Source organism: Bufo gargarizans, chromosome 9, assembly GCF_014858855.1.
Source record: "Bufo gargarizans isolate SCDJY-AF-19 chromosome 9, ASM1485885v1, whole genome shotgun sequence".
Classification (NCBI taxonomy): Eukaryota; Metazoa; Chordata; class Amphibia; order Anura; family Bufonidae; genus Bufo; species Bufo gargarizans.
The window spans coordinates 177389938-177408707 of record NC_058088.1 but is presented as its reverse complement, the minus strand read 5'-3'; the positions used below and the strand labels follow the sequence as shown (position 1 = coordinate 177408707).

General features: G+C 45.1%; 1 protein-coding gene across 1 annotated transcript in view; it reads left to right on the top strand.

Moving 5' to 3' along the window:
- Nucleotides 1-15505, top strand: part of LOC122946046 (semaphorin-3F-like) — an 81428-nt gene extending 65923 nt beyond the window's left edge. Inside the window, exons 10-18 of the mRNA XM_044305343.1 lie at nucleotides 4277-4346; nucleotides 4607-4751; nucleotides 6406-6628; nucleotides 6726-6814; nucleotides 9373-9414; nucleotides 9576-9739; nucleotides 12352-12419; nucleotides 12801-12934; nucleotides 14132-15505. Of these exons, the coding sequence (XP_044161278.1) occupies nucleotides 4277-4346; nucleotides 4607-4751; nucleotides 6406-6628; nucleotides 6726-6814; nucleotides 9373-9414; nucleotides 9576-9739; nucleotides 12352-12419; nucleotides 12801-12934; nucleotides 14132-14377 (1181 nt within the window). The 3' untranslated portion in view covers nucleotides 14378-15505. The remainder of the gene's footprint in view (nucleotides 1-4276; nucleotides 4347-4606; nucleotides 4752-6405; nucleotides 6629-6725; nucleotides 6815-9372; nucleotides 9415-9575; nucleotides 9740-12351; nucleotides 12420-12800; nucleotides 12935-14131) is intronic.
- The last annotated feature ends 3265 nt before the right edge of the window (nucleotides 15506-18770 follow it).

The following is an 18770-nucleotide window of genomic DNA, read 5'->3' as shown; positions in this document are numbered from 1 at the left end:
TAGAAGTGATCTTCACTTCCTGATACGACCGCCTGGACCCCCACTTATCCACAGCATGAAGGACCGTCCCACGCACAGTGGCTCTTCCTTTCAATTGAATGAAGCTGCGATCTTGTTACACAGTGGCTGGGTCATTATGAGGCATTTTGCCCCAAAACCACCACCACTACCTGACCATTCTGCTCCTCTACTTTCTGGGCGTGTCCTTTTATCCCAAACTTGTGCTTCCTTTTGACAGTTATCAGCAGCCTTGTCAAAGTCCTGCGTCTGCGCTGTTGTATTCTATTTTCAGCAGTGAAGCAGGGTGCACTTGCTGCAGCTTCAGCGTCACTTCGCGCACGCGCCGGTGATCAGAAACACTTCTGAAAAAGGATTCCCGATAGACTACAATGGCACACATGGGATTTCAGGACAGTTTCCTGTCCTCAGGGGTGTTCATCAAAACCGAGAGGACAGCATTTGGGCTTGATTTGCCTTCACGGCATCTCTGGCAAATTAGCATTTGGCATGATTGGGCGTTAAACTTTTTTTTTTTATGATTCATCTGCTGTGGATTCAGGAAGAACAACAGTTTGGGGTGTAAAAGGTTCTCTTTAAATATCTTGGCAAATTCTGATATATTTACTGTTGGAATTTGTCCTTTACCACTAAGGCCCCTTTCACACGGGCGAGTATTCCGCGCGGATGCGATGTGTGAGTTGAACGCATTGCACCCGCACTGAATCCGGACCCGTTCATTTCTATGGGGCTGTTCACATGAGCGGTGATTTTCACACATCACTTGTGCGTTGCGTGAAAATAGCAGCATGCTCTATTTTGTGCGTTTTTCACGTAACGCAGGCCCCATAGAAATGAATGGGGTTGCGTGAAAATCGCAAGCATCCGCAAGCAAGTGCGGATGCGGTGCGATTTTCACGCATGGTTGCTAGGAGACAATCGGGATGGAGACCCGATCATTATTATTTTCCAGAATTATTCTGAATACAGAATGCATAGTAAAATAGCGCTGGAGGGGTTAAAAAAAAATTAATAATAATAATTTAACTCACCTTAATCCACTTGATCGCGCAGCCAGCATCTCTTCTGTCTTCTTTCTTTGCTGTGTGCAGGAAAAGGACCTGTGGTGACGTCAGTCCGGTCATCACATGATCTTTTACCATGGTGATGGATCATGTGATGGACCATGTGATGACCGGAGTGACGTAACCACTGGTCCTGTTCCTGCACACAGCAAAGAAAGAAGACAGAAGAGATGCCGGCTGCGCGAACAAGTGGATTAAGGTGAGTTAAATTTTTTTATTTTTTTTAACCCCTCCAGCGCTATTGTACTATGCATTCTGTATTCAGAATGCTATTATTTTCCCTTATAACCATGTTATAAGGGAAAAAAATACAATCTACAGAACACCGATCCCAAGCCCGAACTTCTGTGAAGAAGTTCGGGTTTGGGTACCAAACATGCCGATTTTTCTCATGCGAGTGCAAAACGCATTACAATGTTTTGCACTCGCGTGGAAAAATCACGCATGTTCCCGCAATGCACCGGCACATTTTCCTGCAACGCCCATGTGAAAGGCCAGAGTACTGGCAGGCTGTTCCGGCGTAGAGCAGCCTACCGGATCCTCTACTTCACTGCCGGATCCCAATTGACTGCATCGAGGTCCGGCAGTGATCCAGCCACTTTCTGGCATAAATGCCGGCTGCTGGCCGGACAAAAACCATTGCCTGCCAGACCTCCGAACAGAGATGTGAACGAGGCCTAATCTCACTCCATCTTGTGTGTTGGTGAGACCTTGTTCAGAATTGTTCCGACCCTGGATAACCCTTTTAAAGGGAACCCGTCCGGACAAAATGCAGTGCAGTCCATGTTATAGATCAGGGGGAGCTGAGCAGATGGATATATAGTTATGCAAGACAAAGATTCAGTAAAACTTAGTAATTAGTCATTTAAACCACTGCTGTTTTTATGCTTAGGAGTCATGTGGGTGGTCCTACTAAGTGGCACCGCCCACATGACTCTGATGCATGAAAAGAGCAGAGATTTAGATATCCCCTCCTGCTCTATCCCATGCTGCCTGCAGACTGCCATGCATTTCATTTAAGAACATCAGATTAGGGAATTGCAATTTGGGCAATTTCCAATATACTTTTTAAACTGTATCGGGAAGCCACTATAAGCAGAATTACACTTTGAAAAGTGCCACATTTTAATTGAGAAGTGCGAGGAAGTTAAAGTGCACTGACAGCAGGATGCCCCCCCGAGCACTTTGCAGTACGTCGTCTGTTAAGCAGAGGTGACATTGCTGTCAGGTCAGGACCGCCGCGGTCCCGGTTACAGATACCTCTCATTAGCAGTTTGCTGTGTACGTGTTGCGCTGGATTCACAGGAGAACTTTCTACCCATCGCATCAGCCAATTAAGCAGCCCGGAGCAGACAAAATACAGATCTGCCCTCTGTAGTTACCTCCTCCTTGGTATTTTGCGGGCTTCATCACTTCTGCTGCTTAATTGGCTGCTCAGCGATGGGAAGACGCCTGTGTGAATTAGGCCTAAGGGCTTGGAGCCGTGGAGAGACAAATAAGCGAGGAGAAATGCTACACAAAGAGCACGTTCTCATACTACACACTGGTCCCGAAAACTTGTGTGAAGAGTCCGAATGCTGGTAAGTCTCATGGTTATCATTAGTCACGTTTGATGAGATCACTGGAAAATATTCCTAAGATCTATTTTTTTTTTCTTTTTCTGCCTTTTTGACTGACCCCCACTGTGTATGCCGTGCTTAACCTTATACTGCGGGGGGAGGGGTGGGGAGCGAGGGCTCAATTCATCTTTTACAAATGTACTCTATGAAAAACTAATGAACTCCCCACGAGGCTACTTGAGTCGCCACATGCCTTGGCAGAGCTTTCTAGAGCTTGTCAATGGACTTGCTCTTTTGGTGATGGAGTGTGTATTACTGAAGGCAGGCTCCTTAGGAAAGTGAATGGGTATTACTTAAGGGTGGACTTACTGTAGTTTAAATATTGGCTTGTACATGCTGCGGTTCCTTCTTCGTTTTTACAGCACGTCATAGCGTCGGCGGTTATATATCTAATGTAGAACAGATCTGTGTCGCACATCCAAAGGCAGTGAGCATAAAAACTGCTCCATTACTGAAAAAGGAAGCCACGAACAGACCCTGATTTACTGCACGCGCCGGTTGTGATAAGGCCTGCGCTGCCAGAGGAGACATGCCATTTATGACGATATCTCTCCTCCGGCTGTCTGTGCGCCAAACTGAAATCTACGGCAGCTCGGAGCAGCTGTAGATTGCAGCCATTATTTACACCAGTTGATGGTGTAAACGATGGCGAATGAGCCGAGGTCAATGGCCCCGCCTTCACCACAACCCCTTTTTATAAGCCTGGCGAGGGTGGCATAAAATGGCAGTTGCAACTAAAAAAAGTTGCAGTGGCATTGAAAAAAAACAGGGTTTTGCGACTTTCTTTTTACGCCAGAAACGCACGTAAATCTGTTTTCCCTTATTCTTAACAGCAGCACAATAATGGGGTATTTCTTCTCCTGTGTACTAGTAGACATAAGCCTGGCGAGGGAGGCGTAAAATGCCAGTTGCGACAAAAAAAAAGTTGCAGTTTCATAAAAAAAAGGATGTAAAAACCAGGGTTTTGCGACTTTTTTCTACGCCAAAAACCGCACATAAATCTGTTTTCCCTTATTCCTAACAGCAGCACTATAATGGGGTATTTCTTCTCCTACGTACTAGGACAGAGGGAATTTTTTATTTAATAAAATTAATCACTAATTAATTAGGGACCCCTGAACCTATATAAAGATACCTAGTCTCTCCTACCTCCTTACATCACATTATACACTGTTCATAACCCCTTTATGACCACCCTGTAATCCAGCAGCGGTGGTCGTGCTTCCACACTATAGGAAAAAGTGACAGCCTATGCGCACTCCCACGGTCCCAGCCACCAGAGAGGCCAGTGCTTTTTTTCCTGTAGTGTACAAGCTCGTCCGCCGCTCCACCGATTTTAGGGTGGTCGTAACCCGGGAAACGAACAGTGTATAATGTGATGGAAAAATGAATCAAGTCAGCAAAGAAGGCAATATGGACAATCACAATACATTAGTAAGTGGCTTGTATTAACATTCTCTACATGATAAATGCCACTTGTTGAAGTGAGACAATCCCTTTAACACGTCTAATAACGGTAAAAAAAAAACTACTTTACTTTCCCCTCTTGATTTATATTACATTATCTTCCTACAGGTGATATTTTCATCCAGCAGACTCCGGACAAGCAGAACCCCCTGATTTATGGGGTATTCAGCACATTAGGGTAAGTGCGTAAATCTTTTAGATCGGTAGTAACCTGCTGCTCTGTCTCGTCTCTCTCACGTGTCTTCGGTCTCTAGCTAGACTATATGTGTCTTATATTGTTTCCTACATCACTGCATGAAGACCAGTTTGCACCAGTCCTGTACTGGTACGCTTCGTCCCTGTTGGCATGGTTTGGCTTGTCTCGTCACCCCGGTGTGTGATCTCTTTAGTCACCCTGCCGTGTATTTCCTAATGTATCTGTCTCTGTGCGTCTCTTAGTTCCGTGTTCCGGGGCTCTGCCGTCTGTGTGTTCTCTCTTGCTGACGTCCGTGCAGTGTTTAATGGGCCATTCGCGCACAAGGAGGGACATGGGTACCAGATGACTGCGTATACAGGGAAAACTCCCTACCCCCGGCCTGGAGTGGTGAGATATATGATGACGATATGAGTCTAGATTGATGCAGTAATACGTGCACAGAGACAGGACGTGGTGAACCTGCACTGACATGATAAAGTCCTAATGCTGCCTGATAACAGGGTAGGGATGCGGAGGTCCCTGCTGTAAACTTATAGGAATATATTAGCTGAATTTGTGCACTGACTATAAAAGAAATCATCAACTCTTATTCTATGATGTTACAAAATAAGGCACGAAAAAGATGGGGCAGAGCTCCAAATCCTCTTATGGAGAGTATACAAGGACAAAGAACTAGCTACTTGGAATCTCCACTAGGGGGAGTATATTATTCAGTTCGATGCTTAAAGGGGTTGCCTAGGATTTTGATGACTAGCTTAAGGTTTGCTTTGATTCCCTGCACCCTGGCCGATCAGCTGCAGCCTCCTCGCAGCTTACCAAGCACAGCGCCGTCCATTGCATAGTGGCTATGCTTGGTATTGCAGCCCAGGCCCATTCACTTGAACGGGAGTGAGCTGCACCTAGGCTACGTGACCGATGAACGTGATGTCAGAGGCCTAGTAAAGGGCCCACTGGAGTGCGCCTCTCCCTCTCTCCAAATAGCTGATAATGCCAGGAGTTGAACCCCCCCGATAATCTGATATTGATAACCTATCCTGAGGATAGACCATCAATATCAAAATCTCGGACAACCCATTTAAACAGCACGCAGTAGTTGCCTGGGCTCCCTCTGGTGGTGGCTGCCGGTAACTATTCGTTTATCATTTAACTCTATGCAGGGGATTTGGAGCTCTGACAGTTAGGGGGCATTCACATTGGTCCGCATCCAATACGCATTTCTGGAGTATCGGATGCGGACCCATTCATTTCGATGGGGCCGCAAAAGATGCATCTTTTCCACGGCCTAGGAAAAAAAATAGAACATGTCCTATTGTACATTTCACAGATATGAATAGGCATTTGTTACATAGTGCAGGACCCGCGGAAGGGGAAAATGCAGGATGTATGCGGCCAGTATTTATGTTTTGCAGATCCGTAATTTGCAGACCACAAAACGGATATGATTGTGTGAATGCCGCTTTTATAAAGATAGATTTAAAAAGCCAGGATGTTGAAAGATGGAGATTCATTTTAATGCGACTGCCCAGATTCTCTGTGTTAGAGCTCATGCACACGAACGTAATTTTTGTCCATCTCCGTTCGTTTTTTTCTGCGGCCCGTATGCAGAACCATTCATTTCAGAAAACGGAAATGACTCAGTGTCCGCTCCGCAAAAAAATAGAACATATCCTATTGTTGTCCGTTCTGCGGACAAGGACAGGTATTGTTACAATGGATCCGCAAAAAAAACATGCAACACGGACTTCACATGGATGTCATACGTTTTTGGGTTTTTTTGCGGACCGCAAAATGCATACGGTCGTGTGCATGAGCCCTTTTCCCATCTTCGCCATTTATTCCACACTGGCCACTTTCTTTCGCCACAGAAGTGAATGGAGAGCTGGAAATACCGTATGCTCCTCTTCATTTACTTCTGCAGAATGGTGGCGATTGGAGATAATAAATGCTGATGATGGGCGTTCCCCTTCTGATAGGTCTGGACCCTGCCCGAATGATATATTCTGATTTCTCTGCCCATGTTTCATGCTTAACTGTTTTGCAGTGTGCAGGTGGATTCTCTGTTACCGGCGTCCACTCCAGTAAGCTTTTTGGGGAGGATGTGCTGAGATTTGTACGCACACACCCCCTCATGTATACCTCAGTGTACCCCGTCAACCGGAGGCCCCTTCTGCTGCTCTCGGATGCCTCCTACACATACACCAGTATTGCTGTGGACACGGTGCCCGCTGCTGATGGGGAATACACTGTCCTGTTTTTAGGCACTGGTGAGTGAACGCGATAATTACCAGTCCGGTCGGCGGGTGATGCTTGACCTGAGGCTGGCACTTTACCTATTTGGCTGCTTTCTCCTACAATCTACAGATCGTGGTACAGTGCAGAAGGTGATGATTCTGCCTAAAGGGCCCGAGGAGACCGAAGGGATCACACTAGAAGAAGTGGAAGTGTTCAAAGTAAGACCTGATTTCTGTATAACATAGGTCAACACTCAAAACCTCCTCCTGACTTTTAGCACACTCTGCTGTGCTGTTCCTCTGTTATTCCTCCTGGAAATTTATGAATACATTGACAGCTGGGTGTTACCAGTTGGGGGGTGTCCCTACAGACACTGACATTGTCCAATCAGTGCTGACTGTAGGGACACGCCCCTTTAACCAGGTAAATCCTGCATGCTTTCTAACAAATCAATTTGCCTCATCAGCAGGACTTCTTCACCTGTGAGGGGCTGTCCCCGCAGGTGAAGAAGCGCCCACTTGCCGCAAGATTAACAAGAACGGACATTTAGCCAGGTCCTGACAATTTCCTGCCTGTGACGCCGCTCTAATTAGCCGAGCAACGGCAGAAGCTCTGCTTTGGAACGGCGACATCTCTGGGTAAGGGAGCGCCTGCGCAGTCGCTGCTCCGAAGCAGTATGTCAATCTTGCTGCAGCTGGGCACGTCTTCTCCTGCGGGGACAGCCCCTGCTGATGAGAGGAATCAATTCACTCATCTCTCTATCTGTTAGGGCTCATTCACGCAACAGTATGAACGGGTCCGCAATTTTGAGGAAGGAATGCGGACCCATTCATTTCAATGGGGCCGTAAAAGATGCGGACAGCACACGTTCCGCGGCCCCGCAAAAAAAAAAGATAGAGCATGTCCTATAATTGTCTGCAATTGTGCCGGCCATGTGCGGTTCACAAATTGTGGAACGCACATGGGCCGGTATCTGCGTTTTGCGGATCCACAATTTGCAGACTGCATATGGTCGTGTGAATGAGCCCTAAACGTTGTAGTCAGTGATAACATCAAGATCCATTCAGCACAGGGAGCAAAGCCCGGTCTCTGGGACTGGTTTGTGGCCTACTGACACATACATACCGGATGCCGATTGGAGCGTGCACCTCTTGTCTGTAAGGATCTGTCGTCTTATTTAGATCTGAAGGTAATGAGTAAAATGAGGGGGCACACACACCACGGAAACAATTAATGGATGAATAATTAATATTTATTACTCTAAAAACACTCCCCTAAAAAAATAATTATAAAACATACATACAGGGTATAAGTAACAACCTATAAATCATGTGTATCAAAATCCACTGGTAATGTCCACTGTTTGACTACAGTGCTCTGGATAATATTGTGGGTACAATAAAATAAAGTTCATCCAAATGATTACCCAATTCGTACTGTGCTATAAAGATGTATAGTGGCACAGAATAGTACGAAGTATCCAGAAGATGGCACCAACGGGTGTATTCAGTTCAAATGCAATGGAACAATACTGCTGGTTGGATAGCAATGTCCAGTATAACATATATAAATATATGCGCAGATCCGCAGATTACTCACAGTGTCCAGCCGCTTGCAGTCTCCCAGTCTCACCCGGTCTCACCCCTCCTTGTTACACGGCTGTAGCGCTGATTTTCCAGGTAGCCGAGCACGGCCGTCGGTGGCGTCCCACGTGACCTAATGCTCTGGGGTTCCGGGCGGACGCTTAGATGACGTCACTGCTATGCGGCGGTAATTTCAAATCTGATAGCGGATCTCATGTGCTGGCAACTTGATATTCTGTTTCTTTATTCTTTTGCTTTCCTTGAATCCACGCTCACTCCACAATGCCAGACGCGTTTCGGGGTCTTACGCCCCTTCCTCAGTGGCGTAAGACCCCGAAACGCGTCTGGCATTGTGGAGTGAGCGTGGATTCAAGGAAAGCAAAAGAATAAAGAATAAAGAAACAGAATATCAAGTTGCCAGCACATGAGATCCGCTATCAGATTTGAAATTACCGCCGCATAGCAGTGACGTCATCTAAGCGTCCGCCCGGAACCCCAGAGCATTAGGTCACGTGGGACGCCACCGACGGCCGTGCTCGGCTACCTGGAAAATCAGCGCTACAGCCGTGTAACAAGGAGGGGTGAGACCGGGTGAGACTGGGAGACTGCAAGCGGCTGGACACTGTGAGTAATCTGCGGATCTGCGCATATATTTATATATGTTATACTGGACATTGCTATCCAACCAGCAGTATTGTTCCATTGCATTTGAACTGAATACACCCGTTGGTGCCATCTTCTGGATACTTCGTACTATTCTGTGCCACTATACATCTTTATAGCACAGTACGAATTGGGTAATCATTTGGATGAACTTTATTTTATTGTACCCACAATATTATCCAGAGCACTGTAGTCAAACAGTGGACATTACCAGTGGATTTTGATACACATGATTTATAGGTTGTTACTTATACCCTGTATGTATGTTTTATAATTATTTTTTTAGGGGAGTGTTTTTAGAGTAATAAATATTAATTATTCATCCATTAATTGTTTCCGTGGTGTGTGTGCCCCCTCATTTTACTCATTACCTTTTGAATCTTTTGGGGTCCTGAGGGTAGGACCAGAGGGTGAGCACCTATCCATACGCAATAGGGGTGAGCCGCTGTATTTGATTTACGACTTATTTAGATCTGGTCACTTGTGAGTTATGTTAATGCCCCCCCCTCTCCCCCTCTCTCTCTGCACAGGTGACATCTCCCATTAAAAATATCAAAATTTCTTCTAAGAGGGTAAGTGTCTTCCCGCTATCCTGTAACTCATAGGCTGGTGAGCGAGGCTCCGCTATCTTCTCTAGTTTCAGATTGTAGCATTCAGCTCTCACCTATAGCACACAGCTTTGCCTAGAGAGTCATGGTGGACAGAGGTGTCACTTGTCATTTCTTAATTGCAGCATCAGTTGTACGTCTCTTCAGACGCGGGGGTGACGCAGCTTTCTCTCCATCGCTGTGCAGTCTATGGGAAGACTTGTGCAGACTGCTGCCTCTCTAGGGACCCTTACTGTGCCTGGGACGGGAACGCAAATGCCTGTGCACGTTACACCCCATCACCCGTAAGGTAAGATAGCTCTGAACAAGGCTGATGTTTGATGATAAGCAATGGTTTTTCGCTAGGCTATGCCATCCCTGATGAATGAAGGAGCACTGGCGTTACTTAAAGGGGACATGTCACATTTTCTACCATGTCTTTTAAAGGACACAGAATCCAACCAACAAAACCTAATATCACATATCACAGTGGTACGATGACAAAGCAGTGTATTCTCCTCTCAGGCTGCTGCCTTCTCCCCCAGATGCTAGTGCACATGAGCTAGGAAATTTAGGGGGAGGGGCTGGGTTTAGACTGTATAATTTTTGTCTACACAGTGAGCATGGCCATTTTGTTGGAAGGAATCTCCAATAGTACATACATAGTACCATCCACAATACAATAGTACCAGCAGTACACACAGTACCATCTACAATACAATAGTACCAGCAGTACACACACAGTATCATCAAAATTACAATAGTACCAGCAGTACCATTCACAATGCAGTAGTACCAGCAGTACACACAGTATCATCCACAATACAGTAGTACCAGCAGTACCATCCATAATACAGTAGTACCAGCAGTAGTGTACACACAGTACCATCCACATTACAATAGTACCAGTAGTACACACACATTACCATCCACTATACAGTAGTACCAGCAGTACACACATTACCATCCACTATACAGTAGTACCATCAGTAGTACACACACAGTACCATCCACTATACAGTAGTACCAGCAGTAGTACACACACAGTACCATCCACAATACAATAGTACCAGCAATACCATCCACAATACAGTAGTACACACAGTACCATCCACTATACAGTTGTACCAGCAGTAGTACACACAGTCCCATCCATAATACAGTAGTACACACACAGTATCATCCACATTACAATAGTACCAGAAGTAGTACACACACAGTACCATCCACTATACAGTAGTACCAGCAGTAGTACACACAGTACCATCCACTATACAGTAGTACCATCCATAATACAGTAGTGCACACACAGTATCATCCACATTACAATAGTACCAGAAGTACAATCCACAATACAGTAGTACCAGCAGTACCATCCACAATACAATACAGTAGTACCAGCAGTAGTACACACACAGTATCATCCCCAATATAATAGTACCAGAAGTAGTACACACACAGTACCATCCACTATACAGTAGTATCAGCAGTAGTACACACACAGTAGAATCCACAATACAATAGTACCAGCAGTACCATCCATAATACAGTAGTACACACATTATCATCCACATTACAATAGTACCAGAAGTAGTACACGCACAGTACCATCCATTATACAGTAGTACCAGCAGTACCATCAACAATACAGTAGTACCAGCAGTAGTACACACACAGTACCATCCACAATACAGTAGTACCAGAAGTAGTACACACACAGTACCATCCACTATACAGTAGTACACACACAGTAGCATCCACAATACAATAGTACCAGCAGTACCATCCACAATACAGTAGTACACACACAGTACCATCCACATTACAATAGTACCATCCACAATACAGTAGTACACACACAGTACCATCCACATTACAATAGTACCAGAAGTAGTACACACACAGTACCATCCACATTACAATAATACCAGAGGTAGTACACACACAGTACCATCCACTATACAGTAGTACACACACAGTAGCATCCACTATACAGTAGTACCAGCAGTAGTACACACACAGTACCATCCACTATACAGTAGTACCAGCAGTAGTACACACACAGTACCATCCACAATACAACAGTACCAGCAGTACCATCCGCAATACAGTAGTACACACACAGTACCATCCACTATACAGTAGTGCCAGCAGTACCATCCACAATACAGTAGTACACACACAGTACCATCCACAATACAGTTGTACCAGCAGTAGTACACACAGTCCCATCCATAATACAGTAGTACACACACAGTATCATCCACATTACAATAGTAACAGAAGTAGTACACACACAGTACCATCCACTATACAGTAGTACCAGCAGTAGTACACACAGTACCATCCACTATGCAGTAGTACCAGCAGTACCATCCATAATACAGTAGTGCACACACAGTATCATCCACATTACAATAGTACCAGAAGTACCATCCACAATACAGTAGTACCAGCAGTACCATCCACAATACAATACAGTGGTACCAGCAGTAGTACACACACAGTATCATCCCCAATATAATAGTACCAGCAGTAGTACACACACAGTGCCATCCACAATACAATAGTACCAGCAGTAGTATACACACAGTATTATCCACAATACAGTAGTTCCAGCAGTACCATCCATAATACAGTGGTACCAGCAGTAGTACACATAGTACCATCCACAATACAGTAGTACCAGCAGTAGTACACACAGTGCCATCCACAATACAATGGTACCAGCAGTACCATCCACAATACCGTAGTACCAGCAGTAGTACACACACTGCATCAGGTTGGCAGTGCATACAACTAACTGGAGCTTTAGCTCCCTGCCTTTTGTAGAAATGAAGTTGAGTCGAGCAGGGAGAGGAGGTGGTGGGGGGACTGGTGTTGGCAATCAATATAATGTTCCTATCACCTTGTCACTTGCAGACGGAATCGGCGACAGGATGTAAAACATGGTGACCCTATGAGACAGTGCAGAGGCTATAACATGCAAGGTATGTTCACTGTTAGGGCTAATTCACACGACCGTACCAATCTTTGCGGTCCGCAAATTGCGGATCTGCAAAACACGGATGGCGCCCATGTGCCTTCTGCAATTTGCAGAACGGAACAGGAGGCCTATTATAGAAATGCCTATTCTTGTCCGCAAAACAGACAAGACTAGGACAGGACTCATAATTTTCTGCGGGGCCACAGAACGGAGCAACAGATGGTTCCATATACAGAACGCAGAAAACGGCCCGTATATGGAACGCAAAATTCGTTGGTGTGAACGAGCCCTTAGAGCGATGATCATTCCCTAGACTTTATCTAACTTCTTCTCTTCTTATTTTTCTAAGTAGCTTCATAGTCTGACTATTGTTATTGCTTTACAGTGGATCGAGGGGTCTCTGAGAAATTGCAGATAGGGGTTGAAGGAGGAACCGTATTTCTTCAGTGTGACACAAACTCTCCGCTTGAAAGTATCACATGGTTACTGCAGAGAGACGGGGTCCAGCATAGAAAAGAGGTAACGTCTGCACATTACCTTGTCTTCTGCAGAGATATCTTTTTATCGGTACACGTGGCATTATGTTAACATGCGGTTTTCCGTGTATATTTGGCACACTAAGCATTAGCTTATCTCCACAGAGGAAACTGTATTAGGCTGCTGTACAATTAGGCTGCTGTACAATTTCCTATGTACACATTTTTTGGAGCCTGGCTGATGTTCAGCAACCACTATTAAGGAGGTTATGAGTAGAACATCTACACCTCACAGATTCATCTTGCAGCATTACATTTTGCACCCGCTGGGCATGGTGAGAGCACTGCTCAGGTGCCCACGCCCCCAACATGATGTGCTGTTAGGACATGAAGGCATTAAAGGTGGTCCGCCAGCAGTTTTGACCATGCTAAACTGCTGACGGCACTAGGTAGGGGCTAGGGAGAGCATGATAAACATTCTCATCAGGAGTAGTGAGAATACAAAGGTCTATTCTGCCAGATTCTCCTCTTGCAAGTTTCCGGTGAGGTGGATCTTCAGGTTAAGGGCTTTCTACTTCACAGCCTCTGTAGTTGTCCCCAGCTGTCGTGCAGAGGAGGAGGCGCTGTGAAGTCGCTCAGTCTTGGTGGAGTACTTAGCAGTGGTATGTGGTCTATGTTGGCTGCCCTGAATGCCTTCTGCTTCTTGACATAAATCCATGGCCTATTCATACAGCCACCTCTAGGGGGAGCTCAGTTCATTAGACATTTTCACTACTTTTTATGAGTTTCATTATTAGCTCCCCCTACTGGTGGCCACAGGAAGCCAGTTTTAGTATATACTCTGACAGAAGCAGTGATTTAGCACTGTATTGATGGCTATAGCTAGTGTACATAGAGGAGGGCAACTAAAGTAATAACTGGAATGGGTGGACTACGTTCATTGGGTGATCCTGTCGTTCATGTAGGCACCTAAATTATCGTTTCTGGGCATCAGATTGTGCTGTCTAAACAGTGATCTGCTGCCCAGCATTAATACAGCTGTATGAGGGATCACAAAAGTGACTACTCATACTGTGGAGGTGATCGCTGCATGTAAATGCAGCACTTTACCTCCACTAACGAGCAGCTGGCTGTTGGGACCAGACACTTCATTGACTACAATCTTCTACTGCTCAGCGTGTGTAAATGTGCCTTTAGAGCGTAATAACAGTCACATAATCCTGTGTTTACTACTCACCAGGTACATCTTCACCCTTTGGAAGGAGGCGCCATACTACGCTCCGTCCAGAGAAACGACGCAGGCCTCTACACTTGCCTGGGTACAGAAAACGGTTTCCGGCGTGCACGTGGCAAAATAAGACTAAGCGTTTTACCCCGTGAAATGCTGGAAAAACTAACAGCCGGCCCTACGATGCTCCCACTACCAGCACAATGCCCACCCAGCCGCAGCAGGCAGAAATCAAGAGCACAAGCGAGAAGGAACTGAAGCGGTTAAAAGTACGCAGAGCGAGCTGGCCGACTGCAGCCCCAGAACCCACTTTAACACAAAAGGCTCCAAGAACCGGGAGAGTGTGGGGGGTAGCACCTTCCCTGCTGACGAGGGAATGGACGAGTATTGGTTTGTGTAGGGGGGAAAGGTGTTAGTCGTAGTAAGACATTCCAGAGCGATACTTTGTATAGAGACGTGTGAGTGCGGATGTAGTGAGAGCGTGACGTATTTATCACAAACACTGGATGCCAGAATTCTTCTTTTAACCTGTGGGCAGCTGCCACGTTGTGTCCCATCCTCAGCCTAAGTCACTAGGTTTTCTTTCCCCCTCATGTATCTAATTTCCTGCACAAGAGACTCTTAAGTTGCACGGCGAGCAGCACATTGAACTGGACAGAGGCCAGGCCCCAGCGCCGGCCCCTCTGTAAGTAGCAAGATCAGAGTCACAAGCTGAAGCAAGAAATTAAATCGATTTTGTATCTGTTCCTTATTGTATTTTCAGTGAAGGTTCCTACGAGATCCCCATTTGTGTTTCTGCTCACGTTTTTATATATTTATATATTTTGTGCTAATATCTTTGCTGTACAGTTTTGATTTTAAAGCAAAAAAATGTGTCACTGGACTTTAGCAAAACTTTAGATATGTCATCGGTGGGGTCCAAGGGCTGAGATCCCCAGCAATCACTATAGCGAGGAGAAAGGAGCAGGCTTCATAGGAAGTGTATGAGCCCCAAATCCTGCAGTGAGGAGAGACCGTGCCGTGTGCAAGCGCTTCTTTCTCCCTGTTCTACCGATCGGTGGGGGGTCTCAGCACCTTGGACATCCACCAAAATCATTGATAGGTCTATAACATACCAAATGTTTTGCTAAAGTCCAGGTACCCCTTCAGTCTCGGAGCGATTAGGAATATGTGACCCGAGACAGTTCATTAGAAGCAGATCTGTTACATAGAAACCCCCATTATTCTAAATATCTGGAGGAAGAGCAGCCCTGAGGTCTGTGGTTACCATACCCCCCACCTCTTCACAAGAAGCACGAAAAATTAGCCAAGGCCGGTGTTAACATCTGGGTTTGGTTTACCATCAGTAACGTTTTTTTTCTTTTCAATATAAAAATATTGCTGCACCATTGCATGATTGACCCATCACAACGGAGATGTGAACATAGCCCAACACCTAGGATTCTGCCCTTTGTGGGGTTTATACGGATCCCATTTCACCCAGAATTTTATTTTCTGTCAAGCGATATCCAACAGAAAAACTGTGCCGTGTACAGAGACTTCTAGGAGATACTGTTATATGATGCCCTATGGTTCTGCCATTTGCAAGTACAAAAGCCTGTGTTACCTTCTTAAAATCTTTATTGGAGTTGGAAAACCATATTCACTACCCTGACAGATTTAAAGGGGGGTTCTCCCAAGAATTAAGAAAATGAAAATACTATAATATTACTTTATCATAAAAATACTTCCAAATACCTTTTATTAGATATAATGGTTTATTTTGTCTGGGGTGAAATCATTAGGAAAAATAAAATGGTTGCCGTCCTATTAGTGCACACAAAACCTGTCCTAATCACACAGCAGGACAAGTTACTTCACAACACTGAGCTAAAGATCTGCCTCCTCTCTGCTCTGCTCGTCAGGGATTATGATCCTGAATACAGTGGATAAAATAAATCTCTGTAGGAATGGAGATCATGAGGAGACATGAAGTACAGATAAGACAGACAGACTGTGTGGTAATGGAGACTGCATACCAGACCTGCTGCTCATTACCCACTACCCACACCTCCCCTGTGTACTTCATGTTTCCTAATGAGCTCCATTCCTACAGAGATTCAGCTGAAGATCTTAACATCTGTATTCAGTATCGGTGATGGTCAGTGCACAGTGTTCGCCTGCGAACACATGCGGGCTGCCATCTTGACTCAAGTCCGGCAATGCACAGGTAAGCCCTTACCTGTGTGCGAACCGGTCTGAAATCAAATCATAATCCCTGACAAACAGAGAGGAGGACGAGGCAGCTCTTTAGCTCAGTGTTAAAGTAACTTGTCCTGCTGTGTGATTAGGATGGATTTTGTGTGTACTAATAGGATGGTGTCCATTTTATTTCTCCTAATGATTTGCTCGTTTTGTCTGGGGAGCATTCTAACTAATGAACGGTATTTGGGAATATATTTATAATAAAGTAATATTTAAGTATTTTCTTAATTCCCGGAGAACCCCTTTAATAGGGTTTTCCTAGAACTAAAACTTATTCCCTATTCAGCAGAGGGGGAATAAGAGGCTGACTGCTGGGACCACCCACAAATCACAAGGATAGGGGCCTATGTCCCCAGTTGGAATGGAGTGGTGGTCAAGTACCAGGGCCAGACTGGGAACTTAAAGTGGGCCCGAGGCAAGGGCAAAACAAGTAGGCAGGACCAGTGATACCATGGTGCAGCACAAAATAACACCCCAGCAGTGCAGAATAAAATACTGCCACCCCTGCTGCAACTGTATCACCATCCTGAGGACAGCAAAAAAAGTTGAATTCAGAGGGGGACCTGCAGCCACGTGCATAAGTAATTAATGATGAGAGCACTAAATTGTTATGTACCTGGTACAGTACTAGGGCAGCCCCCTGGGCATCAACCTACCAGGAAGTTTTGCTGTGGGGGTCTATGACCAGTCCACCCCTGTACCCTGTAATTGCACCCGCTACTTACAAAGAAATGCACTTTGTGACTAATTCGTCATTTGCGAAATTTGGCGAAGCAGGCAAATTGAATTTTTAGTAAACTTTGCTCAATCTCTTCTCCCCCAGCATAGAAACACTGCTAATCTAGCAGTACACAGCAGCCATGACATGTAATCCATGGTTGCACTTACAGCATGTGCACATTGCTGCAGGACCAGGGAGTTTTATTTCCCTGCAATTCCTGTAACTGGGTATTTGGAACTGAACGGCTCCTCATGCGATCCCCACATATCAATGCAACGTCGTGGTGGTGGGGTTCACTTTAAAGCTCCGAGTGCTTGAGTCGTGAAGCGGTTAAACATCTAAATAAACATATTTAGCAATCAAGTATCTGTAAGAGAGATGTCCAAAACTGGAAGCCAGATCGGGCACTGTCAGATGTATCATGGCTGGTGCTGAAACATTCATCTGGCATTCAGACGCCATCTGTCAGTGAAACTTCATGCCAGACATCAGACCCTGCTGTATCAGTTACTAGCTGCGGGGCATCAAAGCCGTCACCCATTGTATAACAGACGTACTGGCGATATACTTACCCCAATGTATATATCATTGATGTGACTGCAACCAATCTACCATCCGAACAATAAAGGTCATTTATCTCCTGCTACTTCTGTGTATTGGTCATTCCATTTTTCTTGGGAGTAGAAGCCGACACAGGAAAGGCTGAACTGTCCCCATTTTATATTCTCACTTATTTTTCAGAGAAAGCAAAAATTAAGTGCAATCCAGTTTCTATGGAAATCTACTCCACTTTTTCCTTTTCACTAGTTTGGTTAGATCTCCTCTCAATGAGCTCAGTGACAGACAAGGGAAGATTCTGTGCAATGGCGGGATCCTGTCTAGCCGATTAAAAATTAGAGTCGAAACAATTGCAGCTCACTATTACTCCGTTACGTGCCCCTCAGTGGCCGCTAGCTACACTGACGAGTGAACAATAAGCAAGCGCATTCAATAACCCAATGTAGAGCTACTCCATCCATGGTACAGCGTCACACTACCTCCCTCCAGTGGCAATTCTGGACACAGCAGGCAGATTGAAGAAAGGACTGAAAGGCTATACACGGTACACCTGTGGTGGTGGTGGTGGTAGTTTTATTCATTTTGGGCTAAAAATTATTTGTAATTAGTTTTATTAAAAATATTCATGCCATTTCTGAGATACATGCTTTTAAACCCTGTATGTTTTTTAAGCTGAGAGTACAGATCAGCAAACTTGTGTTTCAAGTGTGGCATGCAAGGTTCAGGTTATCCTAAAATACAGTTATGGATTCCGCTACCACAGACCATAACTTATGGGCCGTGGTAGCAAACTCTATAACAGCATTCTTAGATAACCTGAACCTTGTACGCCAAACTTGAAAACACAAGTTCACGACACTAGCTGCGATTTTTCTTTGAGATAGAGCTCCACATGAGCAGTGACATGACAGGATTCATAGAAAACAGACTGACAGCCTGAAAACATACTGATTTTTCAACCCTTGTATCTCAGAAATGGCTGAACGTTTTTAATAAAAAGACCAATTGGGGGGAAAAAAAAAAAAGTTTTTTTGTAGGTTCCATTCCGGTAACCAGTTTTGACAGAAAGAGCAGTACAGCATAATGCCCACGTCTAAGCAGCAAAGAGCAATCAAGGTGGTATCAAGT